At 38.1% G+C, this 16,320-nt stretch overlaps 1 protein-coding gene across 6 annotated transcripts in view; it reads right to left on the bottom strand.

The window, feature by feature from the left end:
* The window catches only part of SHQ1 (SHQ1, H/ACA ribonucleoprotein assembly factor), a 63,818-nt gene extending 50,446 nt beyond the window's left edge, over positions 1-13,372 (bottom strand). For 4 of the 6 annotated variants that reach the window (XM_068906738.1, XM_068906737.1, XM_068906735.1 and 1 more), the window contains exons 1-7: positions 13,161-13,372; positions 11,606-11,784; positions 10,561-10,625; positions 9,563-9,685; positions 8,094-8,251; positions 5,095-5,207; positions 3,695-3,822 (exon numbers count right to left, since the gene is read on the bottom strand). In XM_068906738.1, coding sequence (XP_068762839.1) covers positions 3,695-3,822; positions 5,095-5,207; positions 8,094-8,251; positions 9,563-9,685; positions 10,561-10,625; positions 11,606-11,748 — 730 coding nt within the window. In that variant the 5' untranslated portion in view covers positions 11,749-11,784; positions 13,161-13,372. The other 2 variants (XM_068906736.1, XM_068906740.1) reach the window with 2 other exon arrangements.
* Between the last annotated feature and the right edge of the window lie 2,948 nt (positions 13,373-16,320).

Genomic DNA, 16,320 nt, shown 5'->3' with positions numbered 1-16,320 from the left:
AAAAAAACACATCATGCACAAAAGCTGGAGAAAAAGAGAAAAGGTTAATTAAAAAGAGATTCAAGGCGAGGACAGAAGAGAACTGAAGACACTAAATGCTAATGAGAATAGCTGACCCAAAAACAAAAAAACCAACATTGGTAATAAGACATCAAAAAAAATCTGGTGATTTTTCTCTCGTGTTTTACCTCAACCAAAGGATGAAAATAAGAGCAGTAATTAATGTCTTCCATTAATTTTAACACCACACAAAAAATAAGTGATCTGTATTTCTAATTACTCCTTGTAGCCAAAGATACTAAAAAGAGAAAAGTAATCAAGTGATCGGTTCCAAGAAAACCATTAAGATGAAAGAGAGACATCAATATAAATCAGCAAAAGGAAGAAACAAATGTTTTTCTTGATTCAGTGTTTTTGAGTACGAAAACTTTTAATAAACATGCTAATTTTTATGTCATTTTCCCCCTAAATTCACTTTTTCCACGTAGCAACTTGAGACATCAGTTCCCAGCACGACTTTAAGCATTCCACAGACACAGTGTAGGTGGGAACTGCCCTAACGGCAGCAACAACAGAATACAAAACACAGGGACTACAGAAACACCAGGTGGCAAATTCTGGTGCCAGTACCCCAATACCATGGCAGGCCATACCATCACCTCCTTTCAATTTTAACACTCTCTCTCCTACTTTCATATCACTTCTTATTCAACAATCTTATTTGCAATGAACGTTCCCTCAAAATACACACCATCTCACGCTTGAGAGAAACAGACTTCTCCAGTTCAAGATGCAGCATCTGGTGATATGAGTTCTAGCATACCTCTCCATTTCCATGTTCTTGGTTAAAGGTTTGGGACTGCACATGCGAAAGCAAGAGCATAACTTTTCTTCACACAGGACAGAAATACTTGTGAAAGCTGACCAGGATAGTAAGCCCATCTTGAGTCGTACCTCATCAAAAAGGTGAGTATTGGGAAATGGGGAGGAAAGATGAAGGAAACTACCCTTTTCTTATTTTAGGAGGTTTCTTTATACACACAAGACACATGATTTGGAACTCCGGAAGACTAAGCAGTTTGGGTATTCCTCATTTTATTCCTCACTTCCATAGGCAGTAGAAAGAACCTGAGCAAAGATCTCAGTCCCTCCTCCTTTAAACAGGTCCAGAAGTTAAGAGGACACTTGAATCTGATTATTTAAAAAATGTTTGATCTCACACCTACCTGCAGGGAATACATGCATACACAGGCGGAAAGAATCACCATACATCACTTCATGAAACCTCTCAAGAGATACTGCAATACATACAAAGTTTGTGCCCCTTCATCTGCTGTGCGCCAGTATCTTTTGGCTTTTTATAGCTTAAGCACTAATATTCTCATGCTTCTCACTGCAAGCACAATCTAACACCAATGCCAGTCTCTTTATTGGCTTAGGGATATAGCACACCTTGGCTTAATGCAGTCAGATTTCTCCCTAGTTCCAGTGGAAACAAGGCAAAATTTCTCAACTAGTAAAGAAGATCCTTCGTTTAGCAGTCTTCATTTTGTTTATGTGCTTCCTCTATGCCATTTCCAGTTAAGTGCACAAAATAGAATATGTACTGCTACAGATCAGTGCAGTCAATTTGCATTCAGCTCATAAGAAGTCCTGAATTTACAGGTAACTCAGACGAGCTGGACTAGGCCATTGACTGAAAAAGCATAAAAGCAATACAAAACACAGGGAATTCATCCCACTGATCATCAGATTCCAGATCCAATAGCCCAAACCCACCTCCTGCCCTTTTCTATTTCTACTCATAAGAGACCTTCAAGTGGAACCTGCACTCCCTCTCATGGTGGTTTCTTTTACCACAACTCACTCAGGTTTAAGAATCTCCATTGGTTTCAGATCCTCATTCAGTTGTTTGCCATCATTAGCTGCTGTTTCCATTCAAACAACAGTAACTATGTTATCAAAAGTAAAGACTTTTTAAATTAAGGGAGAGAAAAAAGGGAGGGGGTGGGCGTGAGGGTTGCCGTCATTACATAACCCAAACGCCAGATGGTATCTTATCTAAATTTACTGAGGTTCCCCAAACCATACAAGCCTCTTCGCTCAGCCACATGAAAGTAAACAGAATAAGGTTTTCTGATCATCCATACTAAAAAATTCTGCTAAGACAAATGGTTTAGAGAAAAAACTATCTTTTGTATAGTCCCAATTTAGGCATAATTTTTTATTAGCAGGACTGCCAGACTTTTGAGTAGTTTGCCTGTTGTTACTGCCCATAAAGTACAATAACATATATATGTTTTTCTTCTGCACCTTAATTTAGAATGAAAGTGTTTTTTAATCAACAGAATTATCGAGCTGCTCTTCAATTTCATTTTATTCCTTACCACAGGCAAACATCAACATTTCATTGACTAAGAAGGGAAAGGATAAGAACAAACAAAAGAATCCCTCGTTATTCAGTTTCCAAGCCTTCGTCCAATGCTTTTTAAATCAAATGCTTGTGATGGATACAATTCACAATTTCTGGCTTCAAAGGCCGAAGAGCGATCAGATTACATTCACAGTGAAATATACGGCATTTACCTAAATTCCATTGTTCTACCCATGCATCATATCTGAAAGTGCAGGTGGTATTAGTGCACTAATATTATATTTGTTGAAGAACCTCTGCTGAAGGAATTATCATTATCTATTTTAGTAACATTGAATTTTCATACTACATAGGAAATGAGCAAAGGACAATAAAAGAATATGCATAACAACTTGTCCACAGTGATTGAAGAAAGTACTACAAAAAGTAATCTCAGTTATCTATTAACAATACTGTTACAGGTTCACCTGCTAATCCTGAAACCATCCCTTTTAGTTTCTAAAAGGTTACATGAAGATTTTTCCCTTGGAAAAGAGTCTCTAGAATTCATAAAAATAGCAATAGAATAATAAATGCCATGAACATCTGTGGTACTGTATAAATAAAATAGAACATCCAACAAAAGACGTGCGCATCATACAGAAATATGGGCTTATATTAGGTCAGTCTTCCCCAATTGATTCTTGGAAGGCTTGCTGCAAAGTGTCGGCACCATATTTGTACGTGAACACAAAAGCAGTTTTGACAACTCTTCCCCTGAATATACAGCTGGGAAAGGGAGAACAGTAACTCGCAAGTCTGAAGAGGTAAACACTACCGACACATTAAGGACCCACTTTCTAGCTATTAAAATAGCTACACAAAGATAGTTTTGATTTGATTTCAAATGCCATGACTTACTGACACTGGCAGCTCCTATGAAATCTTAAAAATCACAGCATACTCTTAAAAGGGAATTTTCTCTGCATAGATAGCTAAAATTCTAGTTGGCCTTCACGAAGGGTTTAACTCTGAAATATGTTATGGAGACAAAACGGATCACATTCAATCCTACATAAACTAACGGATAAATGCTTAAGATGAAATGACCACTTCATCATATACTGTGAGCTCCAGACATCAACGCTCTCAAAGATTTCCATATGTAACTGTCCCTCAAAGAAATGCAAGGTGTGATGCAGGATGCTTCTCTCTTCTATGAGGAGCAACGGATTTAAAACTGAAAATTGTAGGCTAAAACTATAGTTTTCTTCCTTAAGAGCAATAAGCTAGTACGTAACACGGAACCACAACAATTAATTGACACAGATACATTCTTACCAAAAGTTTGCCTGTCAGGTTCCTGATGGTTTTCTTCCTGCAAGGCCATCTTTTTTTTATGGGCATCCACCCACCATGGTCTGTATTTCAAAACATGCTGTATAGCTTCATCTTCAAAAAAATCAGCTCTGCAAAAAGAGAGTCATGTGCTGTTTATTTCAGTTTATAGCACAGGCGGGTATATTTTTATGCATACAAGGAATACACCTAACTTGACTCCAGGCTATTTCCCATATGTTAAAAACATAATTCCAAAGAACAAGCTATTTCCCATATGTTAAAAACATAATTCCAAAGAGCAAGAACAAACCTGACCACTATCTGCTCTTTGACTTAAAACCAGAAAATAATCATTATTAAAGCATAAACAACAATATCCTTTTATCTTACAGTACCCCTCCTATACTTCCTCAACCTTTCCAGGGATGCCCAGAATCCTAGCAAGCTGACGAGTTCATAGCATGACACGAAGGTGAACAAATCTCGTTTGTTCTGGATCCACCTAAAGGAAAACCATTCCAAAGAGAGGACTTCTCAGAGAACATCCCTCTAGCAGCAAACCTGATTTCATTGGGAAGTTCTCCTATTTTCAAAGCAAGCATACTTTGGGGAGGAGATGTATGCAGCTTGAGAGCAAAGATCAGAAAGTAGGGACGGGAACTAACTTTTGGGTAAACAAAGCTATGCAGTAGCAAGGTGGAAAAAGAAGAGCTGTACGTTATTTCTGTAAAAGATGTACCGCCATCTCAGCACAAAGCCACTGTGATAGAAACTCAACAGAGTAAGTCTGAAAGGATTTATATGAAAAGAAGGTTCAAGTTCTAAGCCTCCTCTTACCTTCATTTTTTTCCTCCAAGACAAACAATAGAATGAAAACTGAGAGCTGTAAAAAATCTAGGAAATATTTCTTAACAACTTTGTTCTTAATCATTGTACAAAACCTGCCCAGTTCACTGAAAACAGACTGTAATTTGCTCTACTCTTACATTAACAGCTTCTCCAATGCCTTCAGTGTCTTTGTAAAAAGTAACTTACAAATATTAGACAGTCTGCATTTTCCTTAAAGCCATCAGAATACTTCTGTTTGCCACCATTCCTCAGGGTGCACAGAAAAACAAAAATTTCAGCTGAAGACCAGAGGCTGGTATCATCTGTTCTGAGGACTCTAAAACACAGCCACTAAACTAAAAAATTCTAGTTCATCTTCCTGGCTAGAAGATATAGAAGGATGAAAACTTAGAATTATTATAATAATTACAGAATTATATAATTATAATTATATTATAATGTAATTATATTATAATTATATTATATAATAATTTTATAATTATATATCAAATGAAAAAGTGATTTCAACTGAGGTGCCTTCGCTTGACCAGACAAAATAAACCAGTACTTACAGGTAATGATCAGGATCAAACTTGGCAGCCTCAGCTGCCAGGCGTTTTCTCCTACGTTCATTTACAGGCACTCGGTCTGGATCCTTAATGTCAATAACATCACTGAGTTCATCCTGAAAACGCAACAAAAATTAGATGACCAAGCCAAAGATATAACATGCAAGAATTCTGTAGTAGAAGTTTAGAAGGGATGTCTATTGGCATTAGAGGCAAAGCGCTAAGGCACTGTTCAGCCTCCCTTACGAAAAGGTTATATGTCATACTATGCCTTCATTTTTAACACAAGTGCAAAAATAAGGATAATAACCGTGGGAACTGTTAAAATAGATGAGTTCTAACTCATTTTGTGTCTCTTTTTGATATGCATTATTGAAAACTAGGCATGGTCTTAAAACACCTGCATAGCCTTTCAGTTTGAACTCCACTGTGCAAATACAATATCCACGTTCCATGGAGTTTCAATTATTATGAATTCTAAGCAGCTTCAAACTTTATGAATTCTTTTCAGGCCTTTTCCTTTATCATAAGGCAGGCAGGCTATTTTGCATTATGCTGAAATCTGTAATGCTTAACAAGAGCATGTAACCACACACGGGCAAGATAAAAATCACAGTGTTCATGAAACTCCTGAGACGATTCCTGCATTCTCAAGAGGCCACATGCCAATTAATGGATAATTTCAGTACCCTTTTAGACATTATTAACTAGAGGTGCATCAATGCTGATGGAAAATGTACTTCTTCAGGAATTCCATGTTAATAAACCAATAAATATACTCATAGAATGTAAATACTTTCTCCAGAAATAGTGATCCTTCTGTTCCAAAACCGTAAAATACTCCAATTCATACAATAGTAAGTTAGAATTACATGATTAATATGTTTTAAATAGCTACTACTTCTACTGCCTGGTGTGAAAACTTAAGCAGAACATTAAGAAAACAATAAATTACCACCTCGTATCTTAATCAAGCTCTATATTCTACCAATATTATTATGCAGCCGAACATGCTACAGGTAGTAGATTAACTCCAGTCTATTCATGAATTAAAGAAACTACTGAATGTACAAAAGCAGAATGACTGCAGTTTAAAGCTCCTATCCTGCAAATTAATCTACAAAAGGAAATTTCAGCGCATCAGCATAGCCTTAGTAAGTTCATCATAAATCAGGGACCTTGAAGAATCCCAACCTCAGTCAGTAAACTTCATTTAGATATCATACTTCAATTTCTTTTATTCAACACGATGAATAATTCAGCATTGCCCTCTCATGCAATATTTTATGAGAGTCTAACCCTATGAAAAGCTTTAATCTCTAATAATTCAACTATGGAAAAGACATACTATAAACACAAAAGCAGATAATAATGAATAAACCAGATTGCACTACGTATGTATGGACAGTTTGTCATACAGTATTCTTCAAAATCATTTTCTAAGTTGTGAATAAAAATTCAGGTTGTTGTATTATTTTTTAATCAAGTAAAATATTTGTATTAATGGAAAAAAAAATCAGAACTATTAGCAAACAATCTATGCTCATTTTAATCTCACAGTCTCCAATAACAATTACGCATTCTCTGTTCTAAAACTCCTGAAGTATCTATCTCAAATCACTTCAAGATAGGTGTCCCATATCCCAGATAACAGACTGACCAATAAAACGAGCCTGCATTCCCAGCCAGCATTCCAGGCAGCTGATCAACCTCTTTTTGAAATGGAGTAAGTTTATCATAGAATTACACTGCTCAGAGAGTTCAAACAAAGCTTTCTGACAGGTTCAAGCTCTGATAAGCAGAAAGTTTTAAAAGAACAGTACAGTCAAAGAATATTTTGAACAAAATATGTACTTAAACCCATGACAGATTATAATCCTAATTTTAGAAGCAATAGAGAACACAAAACCAGGGTCAGACTCCAGGGACAATTATTTACATTCCGCAAACATTTTCCTATAGAATCTGCCAGCTACAGTTATGAAGTGCTACTCCTGGAGAGAGGAAACAACAAAACCAGGACTTCATCGCTCAACGTCTTTAAGGATGATAAAGCAGAGTCTATTTTCAAATATCTTAGTCTCCAGAATATCTATTTACTGGTGAAATTAGAATTTTAGCTTCTAGTGACTTCATTTTACGTCTGAAGATCTGAATCAGCTTTAGCAAGTAAGAAAGAGGCAAGCACACTTAAAGAGATCACTTAAAGAGATCCTCAAACACACAAGGTAAAAGACGACGACTGCACACTTCACAAGTTACTGCCTTCTGAGGAAATGAAGGCTAAAATTAAAAGTACACACAAAAAAAAAAGACTAAGAATTTCACAATGGGAAAAATTTTAATGCAACAGCCATAACAAATCCTATAGATTAGCCAGCTTTATTTTGTATTAGGTAATTTTTTTTTAAATCGTCTCTTTCATTTTTAAATACGTTTTAAAATTCACGGCATCCGAAATATACTTTACATTGGCATTGGACACACTTAAAAGTCAGAACAGAAGACAATATCAAACAAAAGTGGGAACGTTAATGGTACAGTCTAAAGACCATTTGCAGCTTGCCAGAACCTGCCACACAACTTACTTCATACAGGCCTTTAAGGCTAACCGAACTGTGCTGGCAGTAGCAGCCCACTTTCAGGTGTCATGTCTCTCTCCCTCCCCCCCCCCTTTTTTTTTTTTTTAACAAAAAAAAAGGCAGGGACCCTTCAGCCCTTTCCTCTACCAGTGATTTTACTGCAGAAACAGACCAGGCTATTGCCTCAGCTACCACAGTTAACCCAGTCTTGACCGCTCCTATTTCTGCGGGAACAAGGGTTTGTCTTTGCTATTATACGAAGAGCAGAATATATTCAGTCACGTAATGGGATAATGGGGAAGAAATGGTATTAAATGATCCTTTCTTGACTACGGAACAAGCCAGAAAGCCTATCCAACCAGAAAGACTGTATACCTTAAAAGTTACCTGAAACTTCTAAGGGGTGGGGGAATCATCTACCTGCAGCCGCTCGAACACGCCTGAGTGCAAATTCCCAAATCCATAGCAGTACTGTTGTTGTAGAGTGCTTTCTGCAGTTTCTTCATAAGGGGTCTGCTCAATTTCCCAGTCAAATTCTTCCTCCTCCTCCTCCTCCTCTGACAACTGAGCAGAGGCAGCTGTATATATTGCATGGCCAGAGAAAGAAAATTTTTACAAGCTTATATTATACCCCAACCATATTGTATTATCTATATTTATCTTGTTATTAGATCATATAAGCTTTTTATTTACTCTGTCTCTTAATAAATATGACACTGTGTCAACTATAAATTCCAGAAAATAGAACAGAGAAAAAGAGGCACCAAAAGCACACGAACAACACATCTCCAAATCTCCCCCTTTACCTTAGCCAGTTGACATTAGTGAGAATTGCTCAGTCTAATAAACTGAGTGGTTTGAAAGTGAGGTATAGCAGACCTGATTCACATATAACAAGACAAAGAGTGGAAAAAAGTTTCTATTTTCTTTTTTGATGCAACATATATATCCCCAACTACAGATGTTCACAATCTGTCAGATTTTGCTGCATCTCTGCTGCCTCTATCTCCAAATGGCATTTTTCTCAAAAATGTAACTCTTAATACTAGTAATGTGCAAAAGTGTTACTTTCTTTCATGCAAGCCCCAAGTTTTCCACTTTTGTCGTAACATGGAAGGATAGTATACGGCTGTACCAGTTTAAGCTAGACCACTGGATTAGACTGTCTCTTAAAATCATAGTTTCCAAAATAAGAGGGGGGAATGGAAGAGAGGGAAAAAAAAATGTTCACTGATTAATAAAGTATTTCATACAAGCAGATGCTTACATCAGTAACACATAGATCCTGCTCCAAAATCTCCAACTTTTCAAAATAAAGACCAAGAAAATTTGCACTCAGTGACTCAAAGACTGAAATAGTGGTTCCACTGATTTCAACACAAAAAGAAATTTATTTCAAAATAACCCTGACAAGATCAAAGTAACGTTATCAATAATTTAAGACAGATACTCACATAACTAATCACATAGTCAAGCCTTCTTGTCTGTGAAATGATGCCATTAAGCATGTCATCCACTGGAACCTATGGGGTTTTAAGCTTCTACTATTAAGTTGAAAGACTACTTTTACTGACTTGTAGGAAGTAGAAGACTCAAGTGTGCATTTATTATACAGCCACTAGAGGGGCTACAGATCTACAGAGGTTTAGCATGCGTTACACATACATTTTGGAAAAGCAGGCATGTAACTCAGCTATAAATATCAAAAGCACATCAGATACAAGTTCTCTTTGATACTTATCTATACTTCCAGATTCATTCATTCACCTTGTACCTTGGATTAGACAATAATAGTTTGTTTTCCTACAAATATCACTATGTAAATCTACTTGTATAACTATTTTACTACACATTTGCATCACTAATATAAGTAAGATTTTTTGCTGTACCTATCTCCTCCACTAAAGGTTTTGCTGATCTTAACTTCTTTGGTGCCAAAAGAGACGTCAGCATATCCAGTCCCTCAAAATATTGGCCAGGAATCTCCTTAGGTATCTGAATTGTAAAAATTCCTTAAAGAAAATCAGTATATAGATATTAGTCTTACATTAAAATATCCATGACAAATTAAAGAGACATTTTTCTTTTTACAAAAAAGGCTCACAGAAATTGGGATACATACAGAGAATATTTTATTATGCATCAATCACTGTACATGTTTTTGATTTTTGTGAAATTAGTAACGGAAGTATAAAATTTTAATACAGCATGAAAAAACATTTAACTGGTTGTGGTCTCTTGACTTACATTGCATAACAAACCAACAGAAGACAAACTTTATTTTAATTTGAACTCTTCCCTCAACCAAGTACTCAAAATAAGATCATAGGAAGCTACATTCAACGTGCTGATTTGTGTTGTTAGTCAGGTACGTAATAAGGGCTTTGGAAGCATCAAAGTATAGGTTTTATTGCAGTATTCTTCTTTCTGAATATATTTATTCCAGAATATATATTTTTTATTCCAGAAATGCCCCTTCCACCTTAAGGCGTGGAGAAAGGTTCAAGTCTTCTCTCTTAAGACTTCATCAAGAGATTGCCTCAGGATTACTTCATTTCTGCTCAGCACTACCCGACTTCTTTGCAGACTTACTAGACTAATGATCTTGGTAAAAAGACATATTTAACCCCTATGGGACTTGAAGGGGACTTGTACATAAACTTTTCTTTATTAGGACAGTTACGGACATGTCTCTTGTCCTTAATGATAGCTGAAGCAAGTATAACACATCCTAAACAGGAGTTTTATTACACATAAAACAGAAGAAACTTTAGCAAAATATAAGATCCTGTATATAAATTAAAAGTTCTGTGCAATCAAGCATAAGCTCCTGAAGAGCTACCACTGTATTTTCAGTGACAAATACACTAGTAATATTAACTGATACCTTTGTCTGTATTATAAGATGCTTTTTCTCTACCATCTTCCACAATCCTTCCAGGAAGAGTCAATCTGCAGGCAAAAAATCAAGAAGTCTCACTGAATGCCTGACTAATTCTGCAACTTAGCCCATAAAATCATAAGGTACATTCCAAAAGCAGTACAACGGCTTTAACTACATCACTCTCATTCATTCCGAAGGAAATTATGCTCCTAAATCCTTGCATACTACTTCAGAAACTTAATCCCTAAGTACTGGTACAAGGGATCAGCATCTGAGAGAGAATCTGTGGCTCCTATTTTCCTAGCTAGGATGAGGTCACAGCCATCACAGAGATGCCCTTAGTATTATGCGCAACACTCAGAAGATTTTGTGATTTACAGACTCTGAGGTAACCTACAGTGGCAGGACACAAAAATTCATCCAATTCACTGCATTCTACCCATCTACTAAAATCCTGCTTGTAGTCTACTACTACTACATATAGGCAACATGAGGAGAAAAACGCTCAGGAATTCAGGAAACACAGAGAATAAAAAAAGGTTAAAAGCTCATTACTATTAACCATGCCAAAGGTTCTCTTAACACTTTCGTATTTAGATTGTCTCTTGTTCCTTTTCTATATGGTAGTAGGGAACTTGCAATCTAGAGAAAAGACAGGAGAAATCTCACTTCCTGCTGCTTATATGCACTTTTCTCCCCTTATGTTATTAGGTGTGCACCAAAATACCAAGTATATCCTACCTGGCTCTCAATGAGGAAAAGACACACTTACTCTATACAAATTACATACATCCAAAGAACTGCCTTGCCTTTTTACATCTGGAAATCTATAGTAAAGTAAATTTAGAAAAGTATTTAAATTAATTCCTTTTAAGTGATTTAAAACCTTGCAACAAAGAGGCCAGATCCACAAGACAAGCCAAATCACTGTGGGAGCTACTAAAGATGGAGCATGCTTTGAGGGCCCCAGAAGCCAAGTTCATTTTCTACCAATTTTTATTTTTATTTTTTGGAATTTCAAAGCTTTTTACATCCTTCTACTACTTGCCTGAGAAAGTAAGGCTTTGCATAAAACTTAAAATCTTCCCCTTCAAAATATACATCAAACTCTGAAGCTTTGGCATAAGGTATTTTGATTATTATTGTAAGAAAATCCGGATCCTGGCTCAGCTCAAAAGCTGGAGTTATCATGATGAATCCAGCAGGAGAAGCAACCACTGCACGGCCCTATCAAAACAGCAAAAGAAAAGATTATTGTAGTTTCCATTTTAGGAGACTAAATAGCGTCTTCTTCAAAATTCTGTAAGAAGATTTCAGATTCTCACATAATCACCTTCTACATACTCAAGAATAAAACATTCATGGCAGCACCAACAAAAAAAAAACCCTGTGCGCTCATCAAGAATAGCAAGGTCGTACCTCTCTACAACTTAATTATTGCTTCTTAATGAAAGAAAATAATGTAAATGAATGCAAACATTTGGAGCACTGGAAAGCACCTACTATATTCCATTTTAACGCGTAAGCTGCTGGGTTAGTGACATGCGCAATAAGTCAAAGATACCTCTTTGCACTGCGCTCATGACACAAGAGCTGTCTTAACAGCTCACACACGAGCAGTTTGCACACTAAGGACATTCCAGATGCCCAATGTGAATACAGTTTCTGTTCTGATGAGGCTGTAGTGTTTTCAAAAGTCTCCAACAAGCACCTTATAAACCTCACCTTCCTGCCGAAGATTTTGGGGAGGCAAATGATTCAAAGAAAACCTAAACAATATAGTAGTTGTTAATGGAGTAAGGAGTCTGGGATCTCCTTCACTGAGTGTTTTTAAGGAGAGAGTTTAGCTCAAGATCCAGAATCATACCAATGCATATAGGCAAACGTAGATATTTATCAGGAAGAGAAGGAATGTATATAGTACCAGCCTTCTGTACACAACTTGTCTGACTCTTCTAGACCTTCAAAATGCAAAGAGGCATTTCCTCAGTTTTAATTTAGAATCCAGTTTCAGCTGGGAAAAAGACTTATGAAATCTGTACAAGACAAAAATCTTTTTAACAAAACACTTAAAACAACAGAGTTATTCTTGGAAGAGAACTACTTTCCACCGACTTTCAGAGTTGTCTCTACTAAACAGACCCCTGTTCTTACAGCTTCATGAACAGACACGCAGTCACAAGCATTAAGAGGGCTAAATCAACACACCACCCGTCCCGACACAGCGCGGCTAGCCTACCTCATTCGGTGGGAGCGAAAGCCGTGAAATCCCTTACCTCGCTGCGCCGTTTCACTCCGACTCCACATTTCCATCCTTCCCAGGCGGGCTAACAGCTGGCTGCTAACCTGGTTGTAACTACCGAGAAAAGCACCTGCAAAACCCATGTACGCTTCTACGGCCTTCCTTCTGTACTTAAAAACACCCCCCTACGTGATGTATCTAACGGAACAGGTCGGGGGAAGAGGTAATAACCCCCTCCCGGAGCTGGGCGGCGCCGTTCCCTGCCCGGAGAGGGGGTGCGCAGCCCTTCGCCCAAAGCCAGGCCCAGCCAGAGAAGGAGAGAGGCAGGGACACGTAACCGACGGGCTCTGGCCGTACCCACCTGCTTAACGCGGCACAGCGCGCCCAGCGGGGAACCCGCACCGCCGAGGCCCCAGGGCCGAGCCGCCGCCGCCGCCGCCCGCGGGCAGCTCAGCTCAGCTCAGCTCAGCGCCCCTCACCGCGCTACCGCCAACGGCCACCAACGGCCGCGCGCGCGCATGGCGGCACGGAGCGCCGCGCGCATGCGCAGTGGGCGCGGCCGGGAGGGGCGGCAGCGGGAGGCGGGAAGGCCGCTCCGCCCCTGAGGAGGCGGCGGTGGCGGCGGCGGTCCGGAGCGGCGTCGAGGCAGAGGCGGGGTTTCACTTGGACCGAGGCCTTAAGTTTCGGAAACTTTTGAGGTATTCCCAGAGAACTTAAACGTCAGTCAGCCTTTTAGGCCTCGTTGGTGTCATCTGTGGTAAAAATTTCGGGCAGGAAGCTGAATTATGAGCCCGTAGGTACCATCCTCTGCAGGTACTTTCAAATTTGTACCGGACAAATCTGTGACGGATAAGGAAAAAGCTTCCTCAGGGAGTTTATTCTTGCCTGGCACTTCCCAAAACACTGCCTCAGGATTTTTTTTTTTTTTCTCTCCAGAATCTAAGACTTTCTAGCCTGTTTGGTCTGGTAATACTTTCCTGATAAAAGAAATGTTGATATGCTAATTTCAGCCAAGAAGAAATGGTGCGTCGACCGCTCTGCTTTGTCAGCCAGGAAGGGCGCTCTGCTGGGGGCCTCTAGGAAACCTGTACTGCCGCCTTCTATAAAAACTGTACTGAATTTCTGGATCTATGAGGAAAAAGTTCTACTTAGAAATGTAAAAAGACCATTTTAAATCTGTTGACTCATCTTTCTAACAAAGGAGGCAAATTGGCTGCCGCCCGTCTAACAGAGCACTGAAGAGTGACAATGCATCATCTACAATGTTTTGGGCTGGCGATTAGTAAAACTTGCTGTCCATTTGAAAAATAAAAACACAAAACTTTGCAGTTTAAAAGCGTAGTTGACTCTACATGGCTAATAATTACAAGTAAATCTGGTGTAATCCCGTGGTGAAGGTACGTTAGAATCCTAGAAATGCAGTTGGCATGTATGTGAAAATGGTACTCAGATACAAAGTATGCATTTAGTTTAACAAGTGAAAAAAAAAAGGAACAAAACTGGTACTCTACCCAGGAAATAAATGGAAATAAGGTAAGTGTGTGTTTCTATCTATGTGAACTATATTACGAAATTCAATATAATAAAAAGCAATTTTCATTATCTAAATTGCCAGTGCTATGCTTTGACTGAAATAGTAAGCCCTATAAATAGTTATGTAATTGCCACACTTACAACTTTCAAAATTTCAATGTACATAAACAATGTAAATGATAATATAGGGATTTTCCTGAGACAGAAGATATCCCTGCACGTTCTTGACTAAAATTCATCCTGTTCTCCCCTTTAACTTTGAGAACAAATACAAACAAATATTTCAACTTCTTTTATCTAAGCATCCTCCAAATCTAATGCACTTTAATCTGAATTTGCTTTCTAAGCCATAGATTTAATTTTCCAGGACGTTATAGTCATTAACAATTTCACTTATATACTTATATAAATATTATGACCATGATGCCATGATAGTTTCATAGCTTTATTTTTGCTCTTTCCTCTTGTAGTTGTGATTATCCAAAGATATTGAAGCTTTTCCTGATTTTTATTTTTCCAGAGGAGGTAAGGATCCTGAATCACAAAGATTTTCTGTGTTACTTTTGCAGATAAAGATTATAACATCATGTGTTAAATAGGTTTCTAGATGCTGACTGGTGGTCATAACCTCAGGATCTAATCCCAAACAACCTTTGCAAGAATAGAATCTTAACAGTCAAGGATATAAATATATAATTTATCTCCTAGTGTTACATGTTGTGGTGTTACCTGGTAGAGAGCATGTCAGACTTGCTTTGAAGTGCTGTTCGTAGCGTTTGCACGGTGAGAGATCAAATTATAGTTTAGCTTCTTAGTGGCCAAAGGACCCAAACTGTAACACAGAGGCCCCTGTGAACCCCTCTGAGAGCCCAACCTTGCCACTGCTGAGCAAGAGAATTAGATCCACAGGCCATGCAGTCGTGCAGCGGCATGCGTGTAAGGCATTACGTGTAAGGTATGGCACGTACTTGTGGCAAATGGTTTGTTTCATACTGAAACTACGTTTATTGAACAGTTTCCTATATGTTGTGTATATGTCTGTTGTATGTTAGAAAAGCCCATGGAGTTGTTCAACCAAACTACTACAGAAGTAATGTATAAGTAACTCTGTTTGCTAGTCTGTGTTTTTTAGCTCAGTAGTAGGACCTTGAATTCTTGAAATTTGTAACTCACTAGACAGTATATGCTACATTTTCCTTTCTTCCTAGATGTAGGGAGCATATTTCTGTTACAGCCCTGTTCAGTGGAGCCTGGTTCTTTTAACACACAGTTAAAAGTCACAGTTGCAGTCTTATATTGTAGTATAGGCCTGTTTTGCCTCTCAATATATATGGCATTTCAGGGGGTTGCTACTGATATTGTCTTTTTTTTTTTTTTTTAAATTAGTTTGGTGGGGGTTCTTGTAGTATATACATTCTGAGAAAAGAGCATATGTTTATGCATTGTGGTTTTTCTATAGTTTCTCATTTAGTATTGCTATTTCCTCTTAGTATGAAGTATCTGGTATTTTTACATCTGCTCAGAATCTGAGTTAGATGAAATTCTAAAATGCTGAATGTTCATTGTATTCTTTTCCTTGCTACTAAAGTTAAATACATTTTGAGATACCATTAGTCAAGGCTTGATGTGACAGGGATGTAAAATGACCAGGCTGCCCAGCCTCACACTCACTTCTCACTTCATTCATTCTGTAAATGAATGGCATTTACATTTGGAAGGACCAACTCCTGGAAGATTTGTCCTGAAAGTAAACCTAACTTTGCAGGGTAGGGCTGTGTAGTAGAAGAGCTGAATGCATGGTGGTTCACCCTTCTGCATGAGATGCATCATTTAAATATGCTGTTCCCTTATCTTGAAAACATTCTGATCTATAGCAAGTTCAAAAGACTCAGGCCTCACAGCCTGTATAGTGACATATCTGGAATGTAATCCTTTCCCTCAAGTAGCATTGTGACTTCAGTGGCGTTATTCACATTACAGATGTAGCA

This window comes from Struthio camelus, chromosome 14, assembly GCF_040807025.1.
Source record: "Struthio camelus isolate bStrCam1 chromosome 14, bStrCam1.hap1, whole genome shotgun sequence".
Lineage (NCBI taxonomy): Eukaryota > Metazoa > Chordata > Aves > Struthioniformes > Struthionidae > Struthio > Struthio camelus.
This window is presented reverse-complemented; position numbering and strand designations above follow the sequence as displayed.